The sequence below is a fragment of the Penicillium samsonianum genome (assembly GCF_028829775.1).
Source record: "Penicillium samsonianum strain IBT 33392 chromosome Unknown utg000003l_segment0_segment0, whole genome shotgun sequence".
NCBI lineage: Eukaryota > Fungi > Ascomycota > Eurotiomycetes > Eurotiales > Aspergillaceae > Penicillium > Penicillium samsonianum.
In genome coordinates, this window is record NW_026643261.1 from 755,889 (window position 1) to 783,687 (window position 27,799).

At 48.4% G+C, this 27,799-nt stretch overlaps 10 protein-coding genes across 10 annotated transcripts, besides 2 other annotated features; 6 read left to right on the forward strand and 4 right to left on the reverse strand.

The window, feature by feature from the left end:
* Positions 1-152: 152 nt before the first annotated feature.
* N7471_003839 (uncharacterized protein) lies at positions 153-1,306 on the reverse strand (the record flags this gene model as incomplete). Its single annotated transcript, XM_057276559.1, has 4 exons — positions 153-342; positions 395-933; positions 983-1,042; positions 1,094-1,306. The coding sequence occupies 4 exons, from the start codon at positions 1,304-1,306 to the stop codon at positions 153-155; spliced, it is 1,002 nt and encodes a 333-aa protein (XP_057136169.1).
* A 1,859-nt stretch (positions 1,307-3,165) lies between these two features.
* Positions 3,166-4,090, reverse strand: N7471_003840 (uncharacterized protein; the record flags this gene model as incomplete). Its single annotated transcript, XM_057276560.1, has 2 exons — positions 3,166-3,826; positions 3,888-4,090. The coding sequence occupies 2 exons, from the start codon at positions 4,088-4,090 to the stop codon at positions 3,166-3,168; spliced, it is 864 nt and encodes a 287-aa protein (XP_057136170.1).
* A 3,700-nt stretch (positions 4,091-7,790) lies between these two features.
* N7471_003841 (uncharacterized protein) lies at positions 7,791-8,833 on the forward strand (the record flags this gene model as incomplete). The annotated part of the gene is made up of 5 exons (XM_057276561.1): positions 7,791-7,859; positions 8,021-8,110; positions 8,164-8,178; positions 8,228-8,551; positions 8,624-8,833. 5 exons carry the CDS (start codon positions 7,791-7,793, stop codon positions 8,831-8,833), a joined length of 708 nt encoding a protein of 235 aa, XP_057136171.1.
* A 2,790-nt stretch (positions 8,834-11,623) lies between these two features.
* Positions 11,624-12,657, forward strand: N7471_003842 (uncharacterized protein; the record flags this gene model as incomplete). The annotated part of the gene is made up of 5 exons (XM_057276562.1): positions 11,624-11,669; positions 11,719-11,733; positions 11,783-11,881; positions 12,240-12,261; positions 12,327-12,657. 5 exons carry the CDS (start codon positions 11,624-11,626, stop codon positions 12,655-12,657), a joined length of 513 nt encoding a protein of 170 aa, XP_057136172.1.
* A 40-nt stretch (positions 12,658-12,697) lies between these two features.
* N7471_003843 (uncharacterized protein) lies at positions 12,698-13,306 on the forward strand (the record flags this gene model as incomplete). Its single annotated transcript, XM_057276563.1, has 1 exon — positions 12,698-13,306. The coding sequence occupies one exon, from the start codon at positions 12,698-12,700 to the stop codon at positions 13,304-13,306; it is 609 nt and encodes a 202-aa protein (XP_057136173.1).
* A 974-nt stretch (positions 13,307-14,280) lies between these two features.
* On the forward strand, positions 14,281-16,576 carry dus3 (tRNA dihydrouridine synthase DUS3; the record flags this gene model as incomplete). The annotated part of the gene is made up of 3 exons (XM_057276564.1): positions 14,281-14,483; positions 14,536-16,434; positions 16,495-16,576. The coding sequence occupies 3 exons, from the start codon at positions 14,281-14,283 to the stop codon at positions 16,574-16,576; spliced, it is 2,184 nt and encodes a 727-aa protein (XP_057136174.1).
* A 253-nt stretch (positions 16,577-16,829) lies between these two features.
* Positions 16,830-17,534, reverse strand: N7471_003845 (M24 family metallopeptidase; the record flags this gene model as incomplete). Its single annotated transcript, XM_057276565.1, has 1 exon — positions 16,830-17,534. One exon carries the CDS (start codon positions 17,532-17,534, stop codon positions 16,830-16,832), a length of 705 nt encoding a protein of 234 aa, XP_057136175.1.
* Positions 17,535-18,309: 775 nt separating this feature from the next.
* N7471_003846 (putative BAP31 domain protein) lies at positions 18,310-19,233 on the forward strand (the record flags this gene model as incomplete). Its single annotated transcript, XM_057276566.1, has 4 exons — positions 18,310-18,330; positions 18,489-18,623; positions 18,683-18,786; positions 18,843-19,233. 4 exons carry the CDS (start codon positions 18,310-18,312, stop codon positions 19,231-19,233), a joined length of 651 nt encoding a protein of 216 aa, XP_057136176.1.
* Positions 19,234-19,767: 534 nt separating this feature from the next.
* mdm12 (ERMES complex subunit MDM12) lies at positions 19,768-21,201 on the reverse strand (the record flags this gene model as incomplete). Its single annotated transcript, XM_057276567.1, has 1 exon — positions 19,768-21,201. One exon carries the CDS (start codon positions 21,199-21,201, stop codon positions 19,768-19,770), a length of 1,434 nt encoding a protein of 477 aa, XP_057136177.1.
* A 1,967-nt stretch (positions 21,202-23,168) lies between these two features.
* Positions 23,169-23,228: a sequence feature (Short protein (N7471_003848, KAJ6137362.1) was converted to a misc_feature.).
* Positions 23,229-23,295: 67 nt separating this feature from the next.
* Positions 23,296-23,319: a sequence feature (Short protein (N7471_003848, KAJ6137362.1) was converted to a misc_feature.).
* A 3,031-nt stretch (positions 23,320-26,350) lies between these two features.
* On the forward strand, positions 26,351-26,653 carry N7471_003849 (uncharacterized protein; the record flags this gene model as incomplete). Its single annotated transcript, XM_057276568.1, has 1 exon — positions 26,351-26,653. One exon carries the CDS (start codon positions 26,351-26,353, stop codon positions 26,651-26,653), a length of 303 nt encoding a protein of 100 aa, XP_057136178.1.
* Between the last annotated feature and the right edge of the window lie 1,146 nt (positions 26,654-27,799).

The window sequence follows — 27,799 nt, forward strand, 5'->3', positions numbered from 1 at the left end:
TCGAATATTAACCTGATGCGTATTCTTGACCAATCGCTTCTTTCTGTCGATAAGATGCTGCCCTAAGCGCCTAATATAACCAATAACTGATCATTAGGGGTATTTTGTTCATTGAAGGAACCGAGTAAGTGGGAGCAATAAGTAAAGTCTAGCTAATGATCACTTCCATGATCTGTGATAGTCAGGGGATTTCCATCGTTCGCAAGTATCTGTTCCAAATCATATCCGATCGCTAAGCCGTTACCCTGCTCCTCCGCCTCGCGAAAGCCTGGCGCATAGTCATCCACTAGATCGACTTCACCCCCTCGGTAGATTTCCACGAGCGGCCGTCGCATATCGACTCTAAGCACCGATTAATACATACTATCTCGTAACCAAGAATGGACAGACTCACGGCTCATCCTCCAAGATCTCTCTTGGATCTGCATCTTCATCGCGGTCTTGGTATATTACCCGTGACTCGATGTAATTCAGCGCCTGCTCTATTGGGATCTGATTTCCCGGACCGATTTCACAATAAAAGTGGGCGAATTCCTCCATCATCATTTGAGCCCGGTAGGCTTTCTTGTAGATACCGTTCGTTGCGAATTCAACCCAAAGCCCCAGTCCGGTCTCAAGGGTCCGGTCATCGATAATGAGCTTGGCATAGCAGTCCCTGAAAAGCACCGTTCCATCGAGCGCCATGTGCATATCAAGGAAGTTGGGTCGGGCGACACTTTGATGGAACTTGAATGTCTCGAGAATATCCCCTTGATTATCTTCCAAGGGGAGAAACATTATCATTTCGTCTGCTAGAAATTCCCAGCCTTCTTCCCATGGGAATAAACTCAAGATACACTTGGCTAGCAGGGCTTCTTTCTCGCGGGTCAATTCGGTAGTGCAGAAGTAGACCATGCAGAAATTTTGAACGTCATTTCCTGTACAATTTTGGTCCTATACCTGGATTAGAATCGCAAGTCAAATAGTAGAAGATATTTCATACTGTAAGTTCGGGACCTTCAAAAAAACTAGGCTCGTCCTCTGGTGCTCGGGATTGATAGCTCTGTCTTGGCGTCAGTGGAGAAATAAGAATTTTTCGAAATTAAAGACATACATCGCGAAATTGTTGGTCTGCTGTTGCCCACCGTTCGATCAAAGCTCGTTTCTGTTGATCCGCGGCGTCACCGCCGACCCACTGGTCACGAATAAAATGCCTCCATGCACGAGAGGCGGCATCAAAATTTTCCGGGGCCACGGGTTCTTCGTGTCGGCGAATGAAGGATGGGATGTCTCCAGGCCACTGGCTGTGCGATCTTATTAAGGACATGATCGAATGGTGGCAGTTCCGATGGTTGAAAAGAAGTGAGGAACGCAAGGGGCAGGAGTGTATTTAACGGACGAGTTTGACACATGCCCGCCCCCAGTTTGCACTAAGGCATCAAATCTATCTTTCCCGTACTCTGGTAAATAGGACGCTTAAAATGGCGTCAAAAGAAGCCTTTTCGGCGCCCAATTTACCGTCACTTAGCGTTGGGGTGTAATAATATGTGATTTAAGTATAAGTTGAGACAAAGCGTAGAGAATGGAAGGATACAAATATAGACTATAGAGAACTTGGGCATCGATAATCCAATATTATGAATTCAAGCATCAAGAATTCGACTTGGATTTTTGACTTACGTAGATAATTGGTGCGATATTGATGTATTCAGACGTATAAAACGGTCATATTCCAAGCTATACTGCATGGAGATTTGAACTGGCGCGCTGGCGGTCATAGACCGCCGCAGCTCAATGTCCTTCGGGGAATCGGAGATCTAAATGGACCCGTTTCCATAGATACTCAACCATGGATATTTATGCCTGAACCGTCGATTTTGTGGACTTGTAAACGATCATCGACGAGGTCATGCCCATGTCAGCACACACGTTCTTGGCATAATGCGAGTACGTCGATGCACTCCGGTGCCATTATCACGTGGATTGGCATCATCCCCTTGCAGTGCACAGCGAACATGAAGTTGCAGCCAGACACGTTGCAGCTCATGCACATAGGGCTGTCCCTGTTCATCCTGTTGACTTCCTGATTAATTAGATCAATCGGTCACCCGGCCCACCTTCCATTGATCTCTTTGTCGACAACCGTGGTGTTGCCCGTGCTCATTCTCAAGGGCTCAATGGTCTGCAAGTGGTCCTGGAACCTCTCATTCGCGGCCGTGGAGTTGACTGTCCACAGGTGTTCCCCTTGATGAACGTGCTCGGCAACACCGCCTCCTGTATCCACAGGTTCACGCACCACTTCCTATCCTCCGCATATCAATGCTCATAATATTCCTCACGGTACCATCGATTGGATCCTTGACGACGGGGAAATTGTGTATGAAGTGCGACCACGTTCCGAGCAAGCAGTCCGCTGGCGTACGAGAGACCGATCCACATTTCTTTCAACAGACCTTATGTCTCTGCTGCTTGAGGTTCCATTCCACGTTTTATGTTTCCGTTTCAGCTTTGCTCATCGTTTCGGTCGCAGTGCTCGTATTTGACAGCGAAGTGGTTGGGTTTCGGATCGCCGTACCGGTGGTAGTTGTCTCGGCTTGTGAAATGAAATCTGACCAAGGAATGTTCCAGTCAATTTCACGAGGCAGTGGGAATTGTATCTGCTGGTTGGCCTTCTGTTAGTACAGTAGTGACTGGGGCGGTCTTGTTTGAAACGGTGGTTTAACCAATTCGATTCCTATTGGGTCAGTGATGGTTGAATTGGGTACTGACCATCGCTCTGGCTCATCTTAGCTTCATCCTGAGATCAGGATTACTGTACCCCAGCACCGCATTAAGGTGTGAGCTCATCGCTGGGGGGGCCACCGTAGTCTGGGAGTTTCCTCGTCAGACTTTCGACGGCAGCAGTAAAAATATGGTGAGGGTTAGCACAACTATTCACCCCACTATTAAAAATACATGTTAGTGTATACACCGAATAAATCTAACGATAGATCTTTTTCACTGTAGCTTTGATGGTTTTTGTTTTAGTTTTCGTCATCAAATTTCATCTGAGAAAATGCAAGAAAAACGAGATAAAAATAAACAGAGACCGAGACTTAGCTTTATTCTCAGAAAAGCGTTTCGCCATTTCCGAGAAACGGGTGCAGGGCCAGCTTGCTCCTGGCCACGCTGCACACAGATTGCAATCTATTGCAGGCCATCGACATGGGGCTTCTCCTCAAAAGCCCCAAGTGTCTTGCTAAACTGTCGATATTCCATACCGTGGTCCTTCCAGTAATGCTTGCGGACGATACTCTTCTGGGTATACCGAGTAACCTTCTTTGAAGAGCAATCTGGATGCCGGCAAAAAAGTTCACCTCGGTAGATCATGGGATTTTCGGGGTCGATACGAGGCGCCTTGTGGTAATCTGCAGGGTCAATACTCATATAAGGCGTCAACCCATTATCTGATCCAGTGGGTTGGTCTTTGACGCCTGCCACTCGCACCATCGTTCCTCGCTTCTTCCGAGGCTTGGTTGCCGGTTTGTTCTTTTCGCTGTCGGGGTTCTGAAGGCAGCTAACCTTGACATGTCGGTGTCGACTCCAAGGTTTAGAAAACTCTGCTTCACAAAAGGAACATTGAAGCCATTGAGATTTGCTCTCATCACTCCACACTCGGTATGCATCCCGGAGTTTAACATCATGGAAACGACGAGATCCATCATCGTTTTCTTCGACACAAAATCGAAGGGCGACATCGACTCCCTCGGCCTTTTGACCAAGGAATCCTAGGGTCAGATCACTCGTAGTTAGCCCGTCCCAGCCAGATATCACAAAACACGTTGCAGCCAGCATTTGCACGCGCTTCCTGAAAATCGGCAGAAAGCTTTGTCATGACCACACCACTTAGTGGAAGCGGTTGGTTTGACCCTTGGATGAAAGGAATAAAGTCCACAGAACGACTGTCCAGACTGCCATATTCCTCCAGATGCATTTGCTCTACCCAGTGAAGAGTCTCGAGCAACCATTCTCGCTTCACCTGTTCACCAGGTGCTGCGCTGCTGCGGCCAATAAACACGATGATAAACCCACTAGGGGTTGACTTTGGCTCAGTAAGAATGCTCCCTGCCATTTTCACGTATGCAGTGTTGACACGAGTAAGCAAATAACAGTGATGGAGTTGCCAAAAGTTAAAGAAGGAAGAAAGGAAAGGAAGAAGGGGGAAAGGAAGAAGAGTGCTTTTGTTTTGTTTATTTCTTTTGTCGGGAAAGGAAGGCACGTTACGGTTCACTTAGGCTCCAAAGCAGCCTCTTACTCTAGTGCCTACATGTACCCTACGAGCAGGGACACGTGTCACACACTCCTATCTTTGGGGACTCTCAACAAATTGATTGTCCCCTTCAGATACCTCTCACTTCAGATACCTCTCACTTCAGATACCTCTCACTTCAGATACCTCTCACTTCAGATACCTCTCACTTCAGATACCTCTCACTTCAGATACCTCTCACTTCAGATACCTCTCACTTCAGATACCTCTCACTTCAGATACCTCTCACTTCAGATACCTCTCACTTCAGATTCCTCTCACTTCAGATACTTCTCACTTCAGATTCCTCTCACTTTAGACATCTACCAATGTGGATTTCTCTGGCGTTGATTCGCTGCAAGAGATAGTCGAAATGCGTCTTACTTTACACATATATACCTTGAATGTTAAACTCCATGGTCTACCAACTTAGCTTTATCAACAATCAATCCCCTAAGAAACCATGCGATTTGATATCTCTATAGACTACCCTCTTTGACAAGATACTACTAGTGGTTTACGGTAGAGGTTTAAACAGAGTGGCTTTGAATTGTGTACTGGTACTTAAAAAGAATTAACTGCGCCGACCTAGTAGACTTTGCCGTCTATAGGGCTAAATGAAACTTCTGCATCCCGGAAACTATATTGACTATATTATATAAAATGTTAGTAGTCTGTATTAAAAACCCCTCTAAGAATTGAACGTAATCACAGGGAAGAGTATCATTGCCATAAGTGCGATGACCACCTATAAGAAGTATAATCACAAGGGAAGATGGATGATGAGGAACATATCGCACTTACCACGCGGCGGGCAGGAGCCTGACACGGATCCACCATCTCGAATCGCCTGGCCGGGATCTCAGCGCAGGCCTCCTCTGCGCGGCGGGCCTCTCACGGCCATCATAACCAGCGGAACAAGTTATCTCCCTTCAAGATGGAAGAAATATGGAGGAAAGATGAAGAGAGAAAAGATCGAAGAGCGGAAAGATCAAAGAGTGCTTAAATAGCCTGGTAGTTTATATAAGCTAGAGATCTGATAATATAGAAAAAAACTAAAACAGAAGAGTAAGGCTCTATTGAGTTCCAGCGAGTGCACGCCGGCTTCCGGCGCCGGGGCGGGGATTAGAGGTTGAGATGTAGTATGTTGATGTAGGCGTAGGCGTAGTGTAAATATCGCCTGAATGAATATTATAGGTGCCGAAAGATCTGCCTCCTGGGTAACAACTGTATTTGCTGCATGGACGATGGCAATGATAATGTGAAAAAAAGTGCATAGATAAACGCTGATGAGAATCGCCTATGGGGCGATTGCACTTTTTATTGCACTTTTCATAAATAGAGTTGGAGCGAGGTTCTGTAATCTCTGGCTTCGAGCCAAGCGCACTGAAGGCCAGACATACTGTTCACGCGTAACATGAAACTTGTTAGTAAGGTTGTATACGCAGAATAACTTTTGAAGAAAGGTGATCGGTCTCTCCGGCTACAGTGAGTGCCCGACATATTATGTCACATACTCTGGTCTCTGTTTCAATTGTCACGTATTCTCGGATCGTTTCTCTGCAACAACTCCCTACTATTCCCATCTGTCCAATATTGGATTGAACATACGTTTTTAAGTCTCTATTCAGTTGTCTCTATTCCTAAGAAACAAGCCCTCAATCGACGATCGAAGAGCTTCCCGGACAGTGAATTAGGGGGCGTTAGGGATCATTATCTATAGGTCAGTTATTCTAAGGTCGACGGCTATGACTCCCCTTTTTACTACAAGATCAGCGACGACCGACACATGATCATTGACAAAGCCCTACAGCTCCCTATGTAGCTCTTGACTTGAGTCTTTCTATCACGATCCCAGTTCTTCCCGACACCGAAACATCGCGCCAAATCTTACCAAAATCCATGCTCTACTATGGTAGTCTTTTTTTTAACGTCTTTTTTTTAACGTCTTTTTTACAGATATTTCCCCCCCCCCCCTTGATTAGTGTTGTAGTTAGAATGATAAGAAGAATCACCTGTAAAATATAGGATAATGTTGTTAAAAATGTGTAAAATGTGTAAACCGACTTTTGTATATACAACATGTGATTCAAGTGGACCCTAGATTCGTGTCACATCCATCACTACATACAACATACGCACTCCTATTAGTTCGTGCACCAAACCCAGTACTGTCAATTGCAGACATACCCCGGGACCACTCCCCCACTTCTGCCGAGGCTGGGTCGTACCAAGTGGTATAGCATCAAACGTTACCTCCTACGATTATTAGATGCTACTTATATTTCACCATGATATCTAGACCTACATGAGCAACGCTACCCACGCGCATACCACTTATATCTCACTTGATTGGGCCTTCGGGTCACCTACCATGCACGGAGTTTATCACTCCTAATGGGTCTCGCCAAACCTTCAACTTTCTCCAGTAAGTACATAGCTTATCACACTTTCTGGGCTCTATCTAGACATGTATGTAGCTATCAGTGGATTTAAGCTATATATATGTAGGTACGAATCAAATTGAACTAGGCTCGCGCCTCTTATCGTCTTTTACCAATTCCTTGGCATCGTCCGGGATAACCTAGTTGTGCACTCGTGACTCAATTGCCTTTGTATCAATTAAGAGAATCTACCAATACAATTTTCAATTGACCTGCGCATCGTTTATCATTTTTGGGGATGGCTGGTGATGTATTATCCAACAACATCACTCCTTTGGTATCGACTCTGCCGACTTCGCTTCAGCCAACAACACCAATAAGCAGCCATATCCATTTTAATTATTCCATGAATAGTTTGCCTCTTATAACCCTGCAGATTGTTTTTGTCTCACCCACAAAGGCGCCTCAGCCATCGTAGTCTCAGTCGATACAATGTCTGATAACGTTATTACTCCATAATCAGCCTCTGCAGGGGACCTAGTCCGCAAATACACACATTCTTATAGGACGCATTTCTCACGGCATGTTTTACTACGTTGTCTAGGAAGTTAAAGCTCTCTCTATATTAATATCGGTTTCAATGCAAATTTAATAGCCCTAGCTCCAGAATGTTCAGAATGGCTAGGTACACACACACTTATGGAAGCCTAGCTAGACATACCTGTAGAAAGTGAATGAGGAACAATAGCTAGCCAACTAGGAGACAATAGAAGTCTTTCATATAGAATCCGACTAGAGTAGGTTACCTACCGTAAAGTAAATTGTTATGTAGAAGTGATCAGGATGTGAGAGGAAGATGAATAGGAAAGAATAGTTAAGTGAATGTAATGTTAAGTGAAAAATGAATAGGAAACAATAGTCAGTGAATCTAAAGTGAATAGGAAATTATGGAAGCCTGAGGTTTGATGGGAAGGTGTTGTCGTGTTTTGGTTTCCTCTCCTCTCTTCTCTCTTCTATCTTTCTCTTTCTCTTTCTCTTCCAAGCTAACAAAACCCGACCTTGCGCTTAACATAGCGCACATTTATTGCTTTATTCAATTTTTTATTTTTTTTCCAATAACCGTCCTGCCATTTATCAAAATGGCACGTGGCGCCGGTGCCACCGGTGCGGGCCGCGGTGGCCGTGGGGGACGTGGCGGTGGTGTGCGGGTACGTACCTATCCCCTGTTGACATGGGTGTCACAAACAATCTGGCTGTGTCTCATTTTGCCCCAAAGGCCCTGGGAGCGCTTGGAGCCCTTTGTCTCCTCTAGGACTTGAAGACCTCTGTAATTCTGTCTTCGCGAGCTAATTTGATTATATGAAAATAGGCGGAGACCCGCACCTGCCATTACTGCCTGCAAGTCGGCCACTTGCAGGCCGACTGCCATCTTCGGCAGTTGGTGGAGACGTGCCGCGCGGTAGGTGCAAATCTGTCACTATCGTTTGGAATTATGCTAATGTGATACTCTAGAATGGCACGTTGGGAGTATGTGCAGCATGATGATCCTAACTGAGTGCCTTGCTAATAAGTATAGATTGGCTTTGTTCCTCCGCCTCGCCGCCGCGCCCCCCGCCGCCGCCCTGCCGCCGCCACCAACATGGCCCCCGCCGCGTCTGACGTGGCCCCGGGCGCCTCCAACGTGGCCGCGCCCGCTGTGCCCGACCCCGCGCCGGCCCCCCCAACTACCAACACCCCCCCCGCGCCCGCCGCTTCCGGCGCCACCAACGCCAGCTCGGGCTCCGCGGCCGCCAGCTCGGCGGCTGCGGGCCCGAGCTCGGCCGCGGCCCCTCTCTCTGCCTCCCGCCCGGCGCGAGCTCAGTTTTTGACTGAGCCAGTGCGTGCCCCCTCCCGCCGTCACGTAAGTTCTACCTCATATCCCTTCATCCGCCTTCCCTTATGAGTATACTGCTCGTTGGTGCGATGACTTCAGCAATTCTGCTATCACACAATTTCTCGGTTTGTCTGGGCTCTGTATGTGGCTCACACATGGTCCATGAAGGATAATCGTCCTTCGTCGGATCGTCTGCGTTCTGCGTGCGGCTCACACATGGTCCATGGAGGATGGCTGTTCTTTGTCGGTTCATCTGTGTTCTGCGTGCAGCTCACGTATGATCCGCCGGGCTATAGACATACCGAGTAATTAAATGCAGAGTAGCAGGTCACCGCACTTATAGCAATGAAACTCTTTCCCTATGATTCGTTCAATTCTTAGAGTTATTATTACAGCCTACTAACGTTTTATATAATATAGTCAGTGTAGTTTTCCGCGGCCAAGAATCCTTCGTTTAGCCCTTCAAACTATGTAGTTTGTTAGGTCGGCGCTTTTTTTTATCCTAAGGATCACAATAAATTGAAAGTTACTCTGTTTAAACCTCTACTGTAAACCACTTGTAGAATCTTGTCAAAGATGGAGATATATAGAGCCATGGAACGCATGTTTTCTTAGGAGATTATTGTTCCCAGACCATAGAGTTTGTTAGTCGACATATCTATACACTAAGACATATTTCGACTATCTTGTCAGATTCCATAGTCTAGAACCTAGCTCTACAACTTTGAATCCGTATCTCACATTGCACCATACACTTCGACGTAGTCCTCTCCTGACATATCTCTTCCAGCGAATTATAATTAGAGATCTCTACATTAGTGGATATCTAAATGAAGAGGTATCTGAATCCGAAGTGGGAGTATCAAACTTACATGGTCTAGCTTAGCTTCATTTTTCTCACATTACGCCTGTCAGATTCCATAGTCTCGCAACTTAGCTTTCTCGACAATTCAACAATTTCACACTGCATCATGCACTTCGTCCTCTCCTGAACAGGTTGTGAGCCATTGGAAGCTCTATCCAACATTCCTCTCCACGCTCCTCAGGCCATTCTCTCTCTCTCGCGACGCTATCGACATCCTCCATCGGCCTCTCTGTTCGAACCCATCATTGTCACCATCGACGCCGTCGTCATCAGCGCCTCTCTCGACGACGCGCCAACCGGCCAAGCCACACACAATCACCTACAAACGGTGTCAACAAACGTGCCCCCCCTTCTTTCTCTCGGTGGGCACCTCTACGCGCAGAGATTTCAGCCCTTATCAAGCGCTGTCATCCCACAGTGCCTCTCTCTTCGACGCACCTCATTTTCGTCAGTGCTCCTCTCCTTTCAACGTACACCACCACAGTGCCTCTTCATCAACGCACTCATCAACTTCATCAACATTTCTTCCAACAACGCCTCCAGTTTCGCAGAGCCCAAGCTCTCAGAGCTCGTCTCAATTATTACCGGCGAATCCAAATTCCCCTCGTGGTCGACCGCACTCTAGTGCGCTCTCGACACCCGGGATCCTCACCTTTTCGAGATCCTCACCGGAGAATCCAACTTCGCATCGTGGTCAACCTCACCCTGACCACACTTCTGACAACGTCTTATACGACGCCAATTCAAATCTGAATACCGCCAACGCCAACGCCAACGCCAACGCCAACGCCAACGCCAAATCGGCTAACGCGGTCAACATTCCGGCCTCAGTTCCGGCTACCACCACCAACAACCCCACTACAGCCAATGCCGTCTCCGGCTACCCCATTGTGTGCTACAACAACCTACTCACTACCTAGGTTTGCATTTTCGTGGGGGTGTCAGCTAGAACCTAGCTATCTCAACAATTTAATAATCTCATATTGCACCATGCACTTCGACGTAGTTCTCTCCTGACACCACCATGCACCTAGAAGTCTCCATAGACCGACCGCTCTCCTATCAGGTTATGAACCCCCGGAAGCTCCATTCAACCTTCCTCTCTACGCTCCATAGGCCTCTCTCTCAACCTCATGCCTCCAAGCGCCTCTCTTTTTGAAGCGCCATCCTCACTATATTCATCGTCACCAGCCCCTCTCTCTACAACACGCCAACAAGCCAGGCCACACACACCCGAAGTAGTTTAGATAGGTGTGTAGTTAGTGTTCTAGTAGTGTGCAGATAATATCTCTCCTATGAAAAGGGAAGGAAAGGAAAGGACTGTACAACATACGGAGTAATAATAGTAGTCTTAATACTAGGGATCAGGTGACCTATGAAGAACTTCAAAAGTCAGGGTTGGTGAAAATACCACTGAGTTAACGCCTATAATTAGCCCTATTTCCTACCACCACCTAATTCACTAAAAATATAAAATTAATGCTAGAAGATTACACTCCTTGTTCTATCTAATATATAATTTTCTAAATGCCAATTAAGGCTATGTTTATAGAGTATTATTTTAACTCAGTGGCCGTTTTGGTACTTTAGCTATCTTAGATTCGCGCAAGAAGTTGTGTTTTCGTGATGAGATGTCTAGATATCTTGGGTGAAATCCTAAAGAGAAACGAGGGTAAACGTAAAGGAGAGGAGACGGTATACATGTAACATGTGAAGTAAGTGGATTATTGTCATTGAATTGATGGTATCTTACCTCACTCTATACAGAGCGAGTAAAGCACCCTTCGATATTGGAAATTTAATTGGTAGTCTTTTTGCTGGATGTATTTTTAGAAAATCTTTTTTGGATGTCATTTTGGATGTCCTTTTGGATGTCTTTTTGGATGTCTTTTTGGATGTCTTTTTGAAAGTCTTTTCAGAGGGGTACTAGCCTATTTAAGCACCCTTCGATCTTTCCTTCCTCGATCTTTCCTCCACCTTTCCCTCTCCCGGGCTTTACTCCCTTCTCCCACCGCCGCGAGCCTCTAATGCTTTGTCCTCAATTTTTCCTGCCCTTCTTGAAGGGATAGCACGTTCTACTGGGTGGGCGTGGGGGACGTGGCGGTGGTGTGCGGGTACGTACCTATCCGACCTGGGTAATTCTGTCTTCTCGAGCTAATTTGATTATATGAAAATAGGGGAAACCCACATTTGCTTTTATTGCCATTAAGTTGGCTATTTGCAGGCCGAATGCCATGCTCGGCAGCTGGTCGAGACGTGTCAAGACGTGTCGTGCCGTAGGTGCAAATCTGTCACCATCGTTTGGAATTATGCTAATGTGATACTCTAGAATGGCACGTTGGGCGTATGTGCAGCATGATGATCCTAACTGGGTACCTTGCTAATAAGTATAGATTGGCTTTGCTCCCCTGCCCCGTCGCTGCCAACCCTGTGCCCCATCGCCGCCCGCGCTCAGGCCATTATGGATGAGCCCTGGGAGGCTCCCGCGCGCCGTAAGGGAGTTCATATTCTACTGGATGTGATGGCTGTGGTAGCCGTGCAGTGGCTGTGATATGCGGGTACGTACCTATTCCCTGTTGAAATTGCTGTCATACACAATCAAGCTATACCCATTCCACCCTCAACGCTATGGGAGCCCTTGGAGCTCTTTGTCTCCTCTGGGGCTTGTAATCATGTATTCGCGAGCTAATTAATTATATGAAAATAGGTGGAGACCCGCAGTTGTTACTATTGCCAGCAAGTTGGCCACTTGCAGGCCAACTGCCATGTTCGGCAGTTGGTTAAGATGTATCGTGCTGTAGGTGAAAATCTGCCACTATCGTTTGAAATTATGCTAATGTGATATCATAGAAGGCAGACTAGGAGACAAGGGGTACCTACGTACTTTTACGCTCAAGCAAGACAATGAACAAGTTGTCGAGCTTTTTGAATGAACAGGAACCACTTCACACCGGACCCTACGTCAGACGTGCATGTCCGCACCTTTAGGGGAACAACATACTACACGAACGTCTACGCCTTTGTCAACCAACTCAAAGCCTTAGTTCCACTGAAGTCTGAGGAGGTGGTTCGCGCCAACCTACCGTCATGCCTAAGGGAAGCGGCAGCCCGTTGGTATAGCGCGGAGCTATCAGAGGAAGAGAGGCAGGACTTAAGTGTCGGAGTGGGCGCAGAATATGCTGCGGGACGCCCAAGCAGCGGAAATAACGGGTACTACAACAGTGCTCCGTTTAATATGGACGCGCATTTAGCCAGCCCTACAACGTGACATACGGGAGCCAACTGCAGCAACGACAATATCGCAATTCATGACAGACTTGGATCTGCGCTACGGACAATGGTACGAGATGGCGAGACGCACTCGACCGCAGCAACGTCCAACGCAGCCCCAACCGGTCCGCTATCAAGGTCAGCAGTTCCCCCGCAACCCCCAGTACAGTGGCGCCCGTTACACCTACGGTCGTGGCAATCCTGTCCAAGGATACCAGCTACCTTTCCGCCCCCGACATACGGGAACTGACGCGCCCCAGCTTACGTGGAATCCGAACCGTGACCCGCAGCGGCAACAGCAGTTTCAGAGGAGTGCCTACCTGCCTCCGTCAAATGCTTCCCAAACTCAGGCCCAACGTGCGTCCTACGCACCACCCCAGCAACAAGTCCAGGGATCATACCAGCAGCGCCAGCAACAGCCACCGCGCGACCAAGCTCGCACCAACCAAGCGGGTCAGCTGTTGCTCTCCGACAAGCCTTGGAACCAAGCCGGCTATTCCAGCCCTGGCTACGCGGCGCGACAACCGCGCACCCGGCCAACCGCCGCGTACCAAGCGGATCCACAGGAAGTTGCCCCTCCAACAGCGCCTCAAGAAGCTAACCTTGCCGATGTTCCACCGGAAGCTAACCTGGCAAACTCGTACTAGTGCCGACGTGTTGCCACAACGCCTCGACAGCCAGCAGCAGAGATACGACAGGGCCGATGAGGTCAGGGGCTCCCTCGATTTGGCTGATTCGGAAGCGAAGGTCTGTATTTTGTAGTGGCCCGGAGCGGGGCTTCGCAATTGCAACTCGACACAGAGGTCCCAGCCAGGTGATTCGGGGTGGTGGATTCGCTCAGGCTCCTGCGCTTGACACAGCGCACTTTGATTGCTTTTTTTAATCTTTTTCTTTTTTTTCGAATAACCATACTGCCATTTATCAAAATGGCACATGGCGCCGGTGCCGCAAGAGTCTATCTAAGTTTTCCGGCCTGGATAACGTTTTGCTTAGCCCTCCGTATTTAGTATATGCGAGGTCGGCTCTTTCTTTTTTTTTAAGTACTACAATACCACACAAAGTTACTCTGTTTGAACCTCTAGCGTAAACCACTTGTAGTATCTTGTCAAAGATAGAGATATATAGAGCCATGGAAACACAGGCTTTCTTAGGAGATTTATTGTTGATAGACATTAGAGTTTGTCAGTGGCCGTTTTGTCTTGTGAGGTAAATGGTGTTTAATTCCGAGGTTGTAAGGTTGCCCTCACATGAATCAAGTTTTACACGCGAAATACTTCCATAAGGACTGTAGAATCTACATAAAGAAAAATCAAATATGGAGATCCATCTACTAAAAATGTACGTAGCTACATCATCTTGAGTTACAACTACCTTAGATTCGCACGATATCTTGGGTGAAATTCCGCCTGAGGCAACTTTAGAATGAGCGGGGTTGAGATATTTGAGTTTGCGCTTGTCTATTATAGGAAAACCTTGGAAGGTCCCGCAAGCATGCCGAGCCAATTATATCGAATTCAAACAGTGCAAACATATTGCCTGGATGTGAAATTTTGGCCGAACGTTCCTCACCGACAGCGATTGCGAAGTTTACTGCATAGCTCGCTCTTGCCTCTGAAATACAATGGAGCCTGAAACTACAAAGGCCCAAGCCCCAGAGGCCAGTGTTGCTGCGCCTGACATGGAGGTTCCGAAGCGCGACGCTGCAAGTGATTCTGGCGCGGCGGGCGTGGAAGAGCCTCCAGCCAAAAAAGCACGATTGGATGAACCTTCCAAACCCACCCAGGTAGATATGCGCGATAGGGGAATCGCACCTGTCAAAGCAGAGTATGTCTGGATGTCCCTCAATCATCGCAAAATACTAACTTTCGCCATTCAGATATCGCATCCAAATCACACCGAAGCCTCGCCCTGCAGATGAGACTAGCCCCGACGATGCCGCCGAGGCCGCTCCCCGTGATGACCGTGATGGTGGCAAGAAGGACAGAGGAAAGAAAAAGAAGGGCCAGAACACCAATCGCAGTTATGGTACATCTAAAGATGCGAAGGGCCTTTGCAGCACGAGAATGTTTGCCAACGAGTTTGCCGCTGGAGAGTGCCAATATGGCGAGAAATGCCGATTTGAGCACGATTTGCGGGTTTATCTGAAAGACCATAAGCGCGAGGATCTTACAACCCTGAACAACATTTGCCCCGTCTTCGAAGCACTAGGGAAATGCTCTTCCGGCTGGAAATGTCGTATGGTTGGTTCGCACTCAACTGAGAGAGAAACCGAAGACGGCAAGAAGGAATTGATTTTGCTGGAGGACGCAGAACGTATAGAGAAAGCTCGGCCTCGTGTGGCCCACGCGACGCCTGACGGAATTGTCAACCTCATTTCCATCCAGGACAAAACAGCACTTATGAGAAAGCGCGAGGACACCCCTCGGGCTGATGCCTACACCAAATGGGCCACCCAAGTGTCTGCAGAATTGGAGAAGGCGATCCACCAGCGATCCACCATCCGCGAGAAGGGTGACCTTGTTGAACCGGACGAACAGGCGAAGATCGACATGCAGGAGAACCGTGCTCAGTTCCTTGAGCCTCCCTTCATGCCGTCAGAGAAGCGTCGCATTTACTTTGGACCGGAAACACCCGTTCTGGCACCTCTCACGACCCAAGGAAACATGCCATTCCGAAGACTTTGTGGAGATCTGGGCGCGCAGTTCACATACTCAGAGATGGCTATGAGTATGCCTTTGATCCAAGGCTCCAAGTCCGAATGGACCCTGCTAAAGGCGCACGAGTCGGAAATGGCACCGCCAACCGTCCTCCCGGGCGACAATATTGTTCAGGGCTACGATAACTCCAAGGATTCCAGGTTCGGCGCACAAATTGCTGCTAACAAGCCATGGCAAGCTCTCAAGGCCACCGAGGTGTTGTCGAAGTTTACGCCCAACCTGCGCGTTATTGACTTGAACTGCGGCTGCCCCATTGAGCTTGTATTCCGTGATGGAGCTGGCTCAGCTCTTCTTGACCACCACTCTAAATTGGAGAAGATGATTCGCGGCATGAACACTGTCTCGCAGGAGATCCCGATTACAGTCAAGATCCGTATGGGAACCAAGGACAACCAGCCTACCGCCCAAAAGCTGGTTGAGCGTATGGTTCTCGGTGGATACGAGTCAAGTGTTCTGGACCTCGGCCCCCCGGGAGCCGCAGCCATTACCCTGCACGGACGTAGTAGACAGCAGCGCTACACCCGACAGGCAGACTGGGGATACATCTCAGACTGTGCAGCCCTCATCAAGCGCCTGAACAAGAAGCAGGATGCACTCAGCGACACCATCCGTGAACCTGATGCCCGCCACATGCCCAATGGTGGCAAGACTTATTTCATCGGAAACGGCGACTGCTACTCGCATACCGACTACGACAACCACGTCAATAATGCTGGTGTGGACTCTGTGATGGTGGCCCGTGGAGCTTTGATCAAGCCTTGGATCTTCGAGGAAATTCAGAGCGGCCAGTATTTGGACAAGTCCGCGACTGAGCGTCTGGCTTATATCGAGAAGTTCGCCAAGTACGGTCTCCAGGCCTGGGGTTCTGATGAGCATGGTGTTGGAACAACCCGTCGCTTCCTGCTAGAATGGCTGAGCTTTACCTATCGCTATGTCCCAATCGGACTGTTGGAGTACCTCCCTCCCAACATTCAAGACAGACCTCCTGCTTGGCGCGGCCGCAATGAGTTGGAGACACTAATGGGCAGTGGCAACTACAAAGACTGGATCAAGATCACGTAAGTTTCCTTTCACAAACCTTTTTATACTCATCAGCTAACCATCCATCGATACTACAGTGAAATGTTCCTGGGTCCTGCACCTGACACCTTCAACTTCGAGCCCAAGCATAAGTCGAACTCCTACGAGGCTGAGGGCTAAAATAAAGGCCTGTCTATAAATCTCGCATATTCCTAAAATTGTACATAGAATCATCACGAATGCATTGTCTAGATATCTAGAAAGGCGCCCAGTTCTTTCACGCGTTAGAAGAAGGTCTCGATGGATTATTTCCGCCGCATCAAAGACATAGTATACCCAAAAGGAAAGCAACCATCGAGACAACCATAGATCGTATGTAGCCACCGTCCACCGCGGTAGGTAGTATGACTCGCGTAGGCCCACCCCAGACAGCCTAATCAACCGTCAAGAGTTGCTCGTAGAAACCACCAAACCCGCGTGCCCGATCATGAAGGTGGATTTCCAAAATCCAATGACGCTTGAACCCGTCACGACCCGACAGGCCCATCGACTCATTATTGCCCTTGGCGATATACAGGGAGATTCTATCCCGCGGAATGCGTTCATGAGGGAACGACCCAACGAGATGGCCCGCAATATCCGCGCCGAAATCCCAGCCCTCTTGTTTCGCAACCTGGCAGGAGATATTGTATAGCTCGTCGCCCGACATATCTGGGTTCTCGCGATATTTTGCCTTGACTGCATTCCAGATCGGCTCGAGGGCGTCCCGCAGCTTCTTCTTATTTGGATCATCTCCTAGGACGAAAGTGCGCCCAAAGTCGGCTTCCCAGGCTTCAAAGACCGGCCCCAGGTCAACAACCAGGATATCATCAGGCTGGATGACACGATCCGGAGGGTTATCGTTAAACGGGCTCAAAGTGTTTGGTCCACTGCGGATGACTCGTTTGTGCCAGTGGGTCTTGATGCCATAGCGATCGAGTCCTAGTTGGTAGATTTCTGCATTTAGGGTCTTTTCGGTGATTCCTGGTCGGATCAAATCGCGTTCGATCTCCTCGAAGAGAGCAACGGCTTTGTCTTGTGCACTTCGAAGCTGGGATGCTCTTTCGATCTCTTCGGTGCTTATATTGTCGTGCGCCATGTCTTCAAGAGGAATTGCAAAAACAGTCAATGTGAAGGGGATTGAGTGATGCCTGTGTAACGGAATAGATTCACAATCGACTGCTGACAGCTCCCCAGGCTAACCCATGAAATACCCGAAACTTCCCCACTTGAGGGGAATCCGTTGACTCACCGAATACGAGGAACTTAATTCCATATTACTCTGTTCTACTTGGCCGAGAAATATGGATATTTGGAGAAATGTTAGCTGTATTATGCCGATCTAATTTTATTATCAGTTACCCGGACATACCATGGATTCAATGTAGATCCCGTCCACGGGTGATGACGACATATACTAGACTTCAGTGTTATACATAGTATTATTGTTGAACATGTCGATACAAAATGGAGCATTTCAATCAAATCAAGCACCAACATACATATGCAACTCAAATAGTCTCAAGAACGGGCGAAGTCAATAGATGCTAGAATCCTGATTAGGGCTGATGACAGCCATCACGTGCAGAGCCTCCGAGGCCATGACGTCTTCCTCCGAACCTGAAAAACTTCCCCCATAAGACCACCTCGTCTCTTAATCTCCCCGACCTTCAATTACCTCAACTATTTGATCCAAGGATTTTCTCTTGCTTCAGTCTTTCTGTGTTTGTGCTTGTTTTCTACAGATTTGCTGCTTCTCGCCTTTGTTTACCTTCCCCCCTAAGCTAGCTTTCTGAAGCTCTTGTCACCCCGCCCCTTTTGATTAGGCCAGAAAGTCGATTTTAAGTGTCGTTGGATTGATAACACACGGCAAAATGACTCTCTACTACTCCCTTGTAAGTCCGACGAGCTCCCAGGTTTCTTCGTGTGGTGCTGCTCAAGAATCGCTGCAGCCTGCAGCCTGCAGCCTGCAGCCTGAAACTGTCCACCCAGCCCAAGCTGCCAACGTCATGTCTCCAGATCCTGCCCCTACTAACACAATGCTGTTATATAGGTGTTCCTCCTTCTGGTGTTCGAGATGGGTGTATTTTTGGCCCTCGTCATACCTCTTCCCCACACCATCAAGCGCAAGCTGTTTGCCTTCATCTCGGAGAGCCCGATCATCGCAAAGCTGCAATATGGATTGAAGGTACATATTGCCTATCATGAAACCCGAAATTTCCGGTCAGACTGCTAACTAGCCTCTAGATTACTTTCATCTTCATCCTCATTTTGTTCATCGACTCCGTGAACCGTGTGTACCGTGTGCAGCAGGAATTGTCCGCCTTCACCAAAGACGGTCCCGGCATGGGGTAAGTAGCCAATCCTCAGATATTCTAGCAAATTTTCTAACCGTTGTTATCAACAGAGCCGCCCACCTCGGCACCGACCGCATGGAGGTTCAGGCCCGCAAGTTCTATTCGCAGCGCAACATGTATCTTTGTGGATTCACTCTGTTCCTCTCCCTGATCCTCAACCGCACCTATACCATGATTCTCGAGACTCTCCGTCTTGAGGACCGCGTCCGTCTCTTCGAGGGTGATAAGAAGGCCGGTGGAAAGGACTCTGCCCGTATCGCAGAGGCTGGCTCAGTCGGCGAGATCGGTCGTCTTAAGGAGATCATTGCTTCCAAGGACCGGGATATCGAGACTCTCAAGAAGCAGTGCGAGGGTCTGACCCGCGAGTATCACAATCTCGGTGACCAGATTTCCAACGAAAAGGGCGATAAGAACGAGAAGAAGGACAAGAAAGATCTGTAAAGGGTTGCACTGTTCGATTCCGCCGGACTCAGACTTTCGAAGCCCAAGCTTTGATAGACTTTCACCTGCGCACCTTTTACCTTTGCTTTGGATTGAGGGCCTCGTCCCCTGTCACGGGAGTTGGAACCATTTCGGCAACACAATCACTCGACACATTCTGGATTAAGTATTGTGCATAACTACCCTTTCTCGATGTATGGACTCTACTGTTATGTAGAGGGGAATGTGGGATTTGCAGTTGCTACGAGCTCTCTATCGCTGCATTCCTTTCCATGTACTAGCAGATATCTTTAAGATTTTTCGGTGGGATCCATGGTGCTGATTCTATAGCACTTGTCATATTCAATCAATTTTACCCTTTCGTATTCACATGTCTGTTGATTCCCGTAGCTCTATTGTGAGGCGTGGTAGCTACCAGTGTTTCAGAGTGGAGCAAAACCTAAGGACCAGACCAAAAATCGTCATGTTTAGAGATCATAAGTTATTCGTAAATGTACATAGTATAAGAATCAGCCTAACGCATGATTTGAAAATTCAAACCAGGAATGTCCAAAAGCTAGGATATACGAGCTCCTCCTCAAAGATCCGTCGAACCTGCGCGAGCACAAACCGCTCGACCTTTCCAACATTCTTTAATACCTGCTTCCCATCTTCCTTGCGACCAATCTCACTATCCACCCGGATCTCCTGCAATAACCCACCCTGCCGCTTCAGATCCTTCTCCTTCTGATCGCCTCCAGACCGAGGCCGACCATCATCACTGGGATTTTGACTACCCTGAGACTGTTCAGATCCAAGCAGGGCATCTGCGTCCTCCGCAGAAAGGAAACAGAAATGCACTCGCTTGCGGATATACGCAACAACAGCAACTCCATCAAACGTGATGCCTGTGACATTCAACTTCAACGGCAGTCCCACGAAGCTGGGCATCGGGTAGTCAAGCAGGATTTCCGCGGTGAGGGACATGCGCACGTCGCCAGCATACTTAGCATGGCATAGTACCTGGAAGTCCTCTGGGCGGCGCTCGCGCATGCGCGGCGGGATGGGGAATGATTGGTCCTCGGCGGCGGGGTCGTCTGGTATCTCTATTGAGGGTTGTGGCGCGTCGGTTGGGTCGCTGATATGCGGATTTGAGCCGCTGCTGCCGGTGTGGCCAAGGGAAGGATGGGAGGGGAGTGTGTTGGCGGTTGAGGGCCGGGAGGCGGAGTTAGTGGTATCCAGGCCGGGCTCTGCAAGGTGATGTGCGACAGCAGGGCGGGCTGCTTGGGACCTGGGTCCGGCACCTATACCTGAATCCGACCATCCGCTCGCAAAAGAAGTGCCGCCTGCTACTGCGGCAAGGGGTGTCTGGGTGCCTGATAGACCGCCCAGAGACCGCATGTGGTATCCCAATGTTGACGTACCGCCGGGGATTCCAGGTGTACTGGCGCGGGGCATGAAATGCGGATTAAGGTGGTCGCCTAGTGGGGATCGAAGCGCAGATGGCTGGAAGCCTTCGCCAGGGTATGGATGGTGACTGAAATTATGGGGGCTATGCGCGGTGGGATTGAAGGTCATGTCGTCTTCGTATGAGGATTCGTGGAGCTCGGACATGAGCTCCTCTGAGGTGACGGAGGTGTCGGCATCATCGTCGTCTTCCTCGTAGAAATCTGCGAACGGTTCGCAGAAGTCTTTAATCTCGAGATCTGGGGCAATGGTCCCGAAATCGAAGGAGTGGACCTGGACAGAGCGAATAAAGCGCGGTAGGGTGATCTCCTGAAACTTGTCGTGCACGAACGACCGGATTCGCTCTGCCAGGGCTTCTCCGTCCGGGCCGGAGGTGGCAGCTGCCCAGTCGACTTCGATTGACATCACATACGCAACGTTATAGCTCTTGATGCCTGTATCAGGGAGAAATCGGAGGTTGAGGAGCCTGGTGACGATGTCATCACGTGATATACATGATGACCCAGTTGCCAGTTGGCGCATCCATCAATATCAACTATGGACTAATATAAAGCAATGTTCGACAATGTGCTGGAAAATAGAACGCCTGATTATGCACTATGCCCTTGTTAACTACTATATATAAGGGCATGTAAGAGGATTTTATTCATGGAACACGTAAACGCTTTCCATATGGTGACTCTGTCCGATCCCTTCGCTGGTCGCGATCGTCTTGATATTGGTCGGGATCCAAGTTAGACCAGTGAAAGTCGATGACCAATGCTCGGTTGATTTCACGGTTTAAAAGGATATTTGCACGCCGAAGATCCTCGTGAATAGCTCCTAGCTCGCGAATTTCCTTTCTCGACCGCTGAATCTCCCGGGGGAAATTATATACTCCCACTTGTTCCGCTGGATTTAGCCAAGGCACAGCGCCAACAAAATGCGGATTGGCCAAGAAAGGAGCTTCGACGTGGTCTGCGCCGCGTGGGGCGAACCCCTGTCTAAGTATTTTGCCAACTCTAAAGACAGCTGCGCATTAACAAATCCAACAAACCCAGGGTCGTGGATATTGGTTGATTCGACACTTAAAAATCAGCTGATACAAATCATATGCGGGATTAATGCAACCCACGAGGTATCTGTGCAGCCTATCGCCTATGTACCTTGTACCTTGGAGATCGCAGCCGCGTCTAATGTTACTGGCAGGCTCTACAACGTACTGACCAGGTTTCGCCCTGGAAAGTCTCCCAGGTCCTGATCACCCACCAGTTCTGGAGCGGTGCCCTCTCACACAACCTTTCCGTTTTGCAAGTTGGGCTTGATCCGACTTTGTGTCCTATGAGAGGAGGGATCCGATTTCCACGCGCCTTTACCCTTGTAACTCTGATGTGACTGGTTCAGGAGGGCATTCATTCCTACAATCTAGTGTCCGATCGACACCACAGGATGCATGACTCGCGTATGCACAACGTGGCCGAAGCCTATTCTCGCCAATAGTGAATTTCCATATGTCCGAATTTACCGAGAGTAACGTCACGTCCTCGCTGGATCCCTATCACAGCCTTGTCATTTATGCGTTCTCTCTGGGAGGCCAAGAGAAAGTTCTGCGATGCCTTAAAGGGCCGACCTACCCTGCTTATGGGAGAGTTTCGTCAATTCCAAACACTGTTTGAAGACTTTGTTTCCGTCTACAATTTGATAAACAGATAAAGCATAGCAGAACATGCGCCATCTCCAGTTCTTGGCCCCCATCTTGCACGCACTTTTCCCTGTTACCGCCACCTCGCAAGAATATTTCCGGTATCCGGTATTGGTTGTGTTGGGTTTGTGAAAATGCGGCATGCCGAAGATCTTCTAGGTAGATCAATCGGATTCAGGCTTGGACGGCCATGAATATGGTATGACACGAGGAGAACGGATTCCATCTGCTGTGGCGTTGGCTTATAGATAATTTGAGTCCAAAGCTACCAATAGAACACATGCCTTAAGCTACCACTCGGTAAGTATCAAGACACAGTGGACTTATCGACAGTGCAGGCTGGTAGATCGTTGAGGGTCATGCGACTGTTGCCATTATGGAGTTCTACAAAGCTGCTTGATATCGCTGTTTTATATTGGAATCCGCATGCATCAGCTATTAAAATCAAAAATGAGCGGCAATATAAAATGATGCAAATATCACGAAATCAAGACAATATCATATAGTGTGTATTAAAAATTGAACTCTGTGGTCTCTCAACTTGTCCACGAAACGGTATTGCCCAAGGAGAGGAAGATCCGAGCACGCGTGGATAGACAGAGCAACACGGAGAACCACCGGCAAATAATGACAGAAAAAAACACAAAATAGTCAAAACGAGAGCCCGAAATTCCAGATATAGAAAAGTGTACACCCAGATCCCAGAATGACCGATGCGAGGCAACAAATAAGATTGCGCCCAAATAGCAGATGTGATACAATGGTATCTTCTATCCTGAAGCAAGCACAGAGAGGGCGGGGAAGCCAATCACTCGATGGTCGTAGGACATAGCAATGGACTTCCTCGAGCCTCTGAGTAATCAAGTGCCTATAGTGTTTTGTTAGCCAAATCCTATGCAAGCGACATCCGCCTCAATATGAAATATGCAACTCACATCAGAAGTCACTTTATCCACCATGGCGAGCGCACCGGTAGCCAACTCGTGCACGAGGCTGCTCCTTAACGCCTTTGCACTCAGGAGTGCCTTGTTTAACACAGGGGACTACACCCTCTTCTTGGTGCTTGCAGCCGCAGGCGTATTCAAAGATGTAGATGGAACACATAATGAGGGTTGAGTGAAGAAGTCAAGTGGTAGAGGATGTAGAAACAGGTATTGCGAATCGAAGATGACTGAGTTCGAATGAAGTCTTAAAACTCTGGATGTTGATTGATGTGATGAGAAGCAAGAAGGGGATCAATGCCTGGCTTTATAGCATTTGATGAGCACATCAAGAGAAGTGAATTGACTGCGCAACTCAATAGAAAAAAGAATGAACACACCATCGATGGTCGCAAAAACGGTTCGGTCCTTCCGTCCCCCCAACAAGCGCTGTAAATCATTCATCCATATGCGCCATATGCAGCCAGTAACTCGGTGATCACTTGTTGCGCAGTCAAAGAGAAGGTGATGGAGGGCACAAAAATGGTATACATATGCGCCATATCCAGGGCATATGCTTTTACCAACAGACGGCAGAGTTTGTGGTAGGTGGACCGTTACAGTGTGGTGTGCCTCCCAGGAGAGTCACGATTATTGATATGGGGTTCGCCAGCAGCAGGGGTTGGTCAAGGCCACCGAAGCCCTAAGCATGACTACCGATGCAAATTCCAAATTCCGCAGGCTGCAGGGAGCACTTGACATCACTCTAAAAGCGCTGTAGCCAGTGTTAGGGCTCATGTTCTGAGCGCCAACAGTGACCCCTCTCCGGATGGCACCCCATAGGGCCAATGCTGCGGCCGAAGCGTGGGTCAGGAACATGGTTTCCCTCATCTGACAAACCTCTATGATCCTGATACCTAGCCCTAAAGACATGGCTCATGCTCTGAGGAAGGCACCTGCCACAGCTTTCTCATGATGTGTGTCTCACTGTAGACGGCGCAGGAGGTGTGACTAATTGAATGACACCGGCGAAATTGCGATGACTCTTCTCGAATTCTGTACATTGGGATATTCAATATAATTCCGAGGAAATCGAGTCCCCGCATAGCATTTGAAAAGTCTTGGCTCTAGACCTTCATGTTGTTTGTACCGCAGGACTAGATAGGCAGACCGCTGAAAGTAGCACCAGGAACCAACCGAAATTCAAAGAGGGCAGTCCTCCAAGCAAGCTCCACCCGAACTCAGTCTCGATATGGCAGGAGATGACTTCATTGACTCTATTGCAATGGGCCTCGACTTGTGGATGTAGGCGAATAAGGCTCATTTCTATGGCGCAGTTGGTGATAGCCGCAAGTTCTGCGCGATTAAAATGAAAGACTGCATGGTGACAAGGCTTTTTTTTTTAATAAGATTGAGGTTAAGCGAGTAAAGGATAAGAAAAATTCCGAAGCCAAGAAAATTCAGACGTGCTGTGGTATAGTATGGTCGGTGTTGGCCGAGTGCGATATTAGGCAGGAGGCGTTCTTTGTCGGATCTAGCGCGATCGTGCTGCAGGGCCCAGGGCAAAAAGAAATCAACGCTAGCCTATCAATTGATTATAGAGCGCCAATGACTGGTGACAAGCACCAAGTTCCTCAGCCAAGGCACAATAGCGTTCATATGGGTTTGACTGAGGCTCTCCCCTTGCTGAGGCGCTGGCTTACCGGGATATTAACTCCGAGCGAGTAGAGACGCGCGAGGCTAGGGGCGGCAAGGCACAGCGACGCAATCGACAGGTCGAGACCAGTCGCTGAGCAGTCTGCTTTGCCGCTGTTGGTTTGTGTTTTTTTAGGTATTGCAGAGAAGGGAAAAAGAATAAAAACGAGAATTACTTCATTAATGTTTGGATTTTGCTGCATGAGGGTTGTACCACGTGATAAGTGTTCCCAAGGTTCAGTTTGAAGGTTAAATAAACTTGACGGAGGAACCTTGGAAACAAAAAGTTCTTCAATTTCAATTCTACTTCCTATCTATTTCGAAATAACCCAGCTGATCAGTTTGAAACAATCTGCTTGTCACATGCTTAGTGATGTCCCAGAGTGACAATTACCCGAATCTAAACTGCTTGGGTTAACAAGATCTCGATTCTCGATTCTCGATTCTGGGGAAAATTGGAATATGATGTCACTTTCGTGTCTTTTCCCTCTACAGAGAGTAGCGAAATGTGCGCTATCGGGTCCCTAAGAGAAAGACCGGGGAGATCAAATACCCCAGCATAACCGGTGGTCCTAGCGCCCATGCAGCGGTTAGAATGATTGGCGAAGATAACTATGGACGAAACAACTCGGAATGTGTAAGGCTTTCCCACCCGAAACCATTATTAACACACATACTGCATAGGTGTGGATGCATACGGGAGCCTGTGAAAGCCATGAGTTCTCGTATATTGGCCCCTCATCCTGGCTGTTGATCTTCCGAGGTTCTTGAGGTTCGGCTGGCAACGGGTTTCTCTAGGCAAAGCATATTGCGCAATGACACAGGGCTTAATTCGCCAAGTCAACAACATATTTGCCATGGCTGCTGGGAATGACTGTCAGCCGCCCAGACTCTGGTGTGACCATGCCAGAGCCAAGAGAGGCGAAGTCGAAGCATTCAGAAAAAGAAAGGGTGATAGTCGGTCAATAGTGAACTCTTGGCTTTGATCCCCCCTTTTTTCGGCCAAGACATGTGAAGCTCTCCAGCATGTTTGGGATTCTCCTTTATGGGTTTAAATGGGTGATAATAGCGGGGAGTGGCTTGACTGCATGACCGCGTATCCACAGCTCCGTACCCCCCGGCCCAGATATGATGTGCTGGATGCGTTGGATCGGCGTGATTCGGGCTTATCATTGATACAGAATGCCCCTCATTCTCCAGGGTCCTTCTTGGCTTAGCTCGGTCTGGACTATATAAGTCAGGTCGAAACTCCCTGAGATTTCCCACTTTCATCCAAAACAATTCATCTACAACATTCTCTTCAATACTCCAAAGATCCCGTCTTTAACCGAGTCACTTCTTCCACACACACAAAGCTTTCGAAACTTCTCTCAGAATGTACACTTACACTCCCACCCACCGTTTCTTGGTCCTCTCTGCCACTGAGACTTTCCCCTACAACCCCGCCAACAAGTTCCTCGTCTTGTCTCCCACTGAATCTGGCCCGGATCCCCGCGCCTGGGAAGACCTGCCCCAGACTGAGACCAGCTCAATTGAGGAAACTCCTGAGTTGGCTCCTGCCAACCGTGCCCGCACCAATAGCTCTCTTTCCACCAACTCTTCAGTCTCCCTCAATGACCTTACTGCCACCCTTCCTAGTGGTTTCCTCTACCTTGGTCATGGCAAGAAGCAGCACTAGACGCTCTATCACTGGCACGCCTAGTCGCTTCAGTCTTTTTTTTCCATCCATATTTCACGATATATCACCATCACAGTAACAGATGCATCATTGAGCTTACCATGTGTTTTCTTTTTTTTTCTTTCTTTTGCAATCTTCGTCAATTGAGCGACTCCAATCGGGAGGTTTGGGACCACCCCATCATGGGATAGGGCAGGAAAATCAATAGGGGTGTTTCTTTTTGGCGCTTTCAAATTACCGCATGCTTTTCATTCAAAATTTGTCTACATTATTACGTCTTTCGCTTCTGGGAAGCATACGTATTGCCCCATTTGGCAAGCTAGCAATCAATGAACAACGCTTCAAACTATCTGCATGATTTTTTTCCACTCCACTTTTGCCACCAATTGTGCACATTACATAGCCCACCTGACCAAAACACAAGGTTGTAGAGAAATCCCCACCCCGCCAGACGTAAGGGAGGCCCCTAAATGCTTGCCAAGTGCTGCCAAGATGATGATTTTCCGCCAAGCCTTGTGCAATCTGATGCTCCCGCCTTGGCCGGGAGGGCAGGGATTGACGGTTATCGCGGACCATGTTCCACAGCCAAGCAACGGTGCACATTGTACGTCGTGGATGTGTATACACCCAAGCAGCACCTATTTTCAGGCATTGTGAATCCTGCCAAGTCTCCCTATTGCCAATCTTATTGCGACAGCTTATCAGTCCACAATTGTTTTGTTTTCTTTTTTTGGTTCTCTCCTTGCACGTTGATTGTTTCATGGATTGGATTGGCTTGTTCACGTCGAAAATCATTCTTGGTCCACAATTGCCAGCTGGATTTTCTACTCTTTATGTTTCCCCGGTGAAACAGTCTCGTCATTCCCCCTTTTACCCCTCATCGGCTTATTATTTATTTCCCCACACGTTTCTCGGTGAAGAATCCGGGCTTATGGCGCACTATTTTAGCCTACTCTATCGATAGTTTTGGGTTATGTACTTTAAACTCCCCGTGTCCAATAAGACCCACTAATTGCAACCACATGACAGATGTTATGTGAGATGGACTTTGTAAAAAGGAGAACTAACCGAGTCGGTTTTCGGATTCCGAGCTGCCCGGAACTAAGGGCTTGGGCTAGCACTAAGGTTCTCACCGGTCGATTGCTA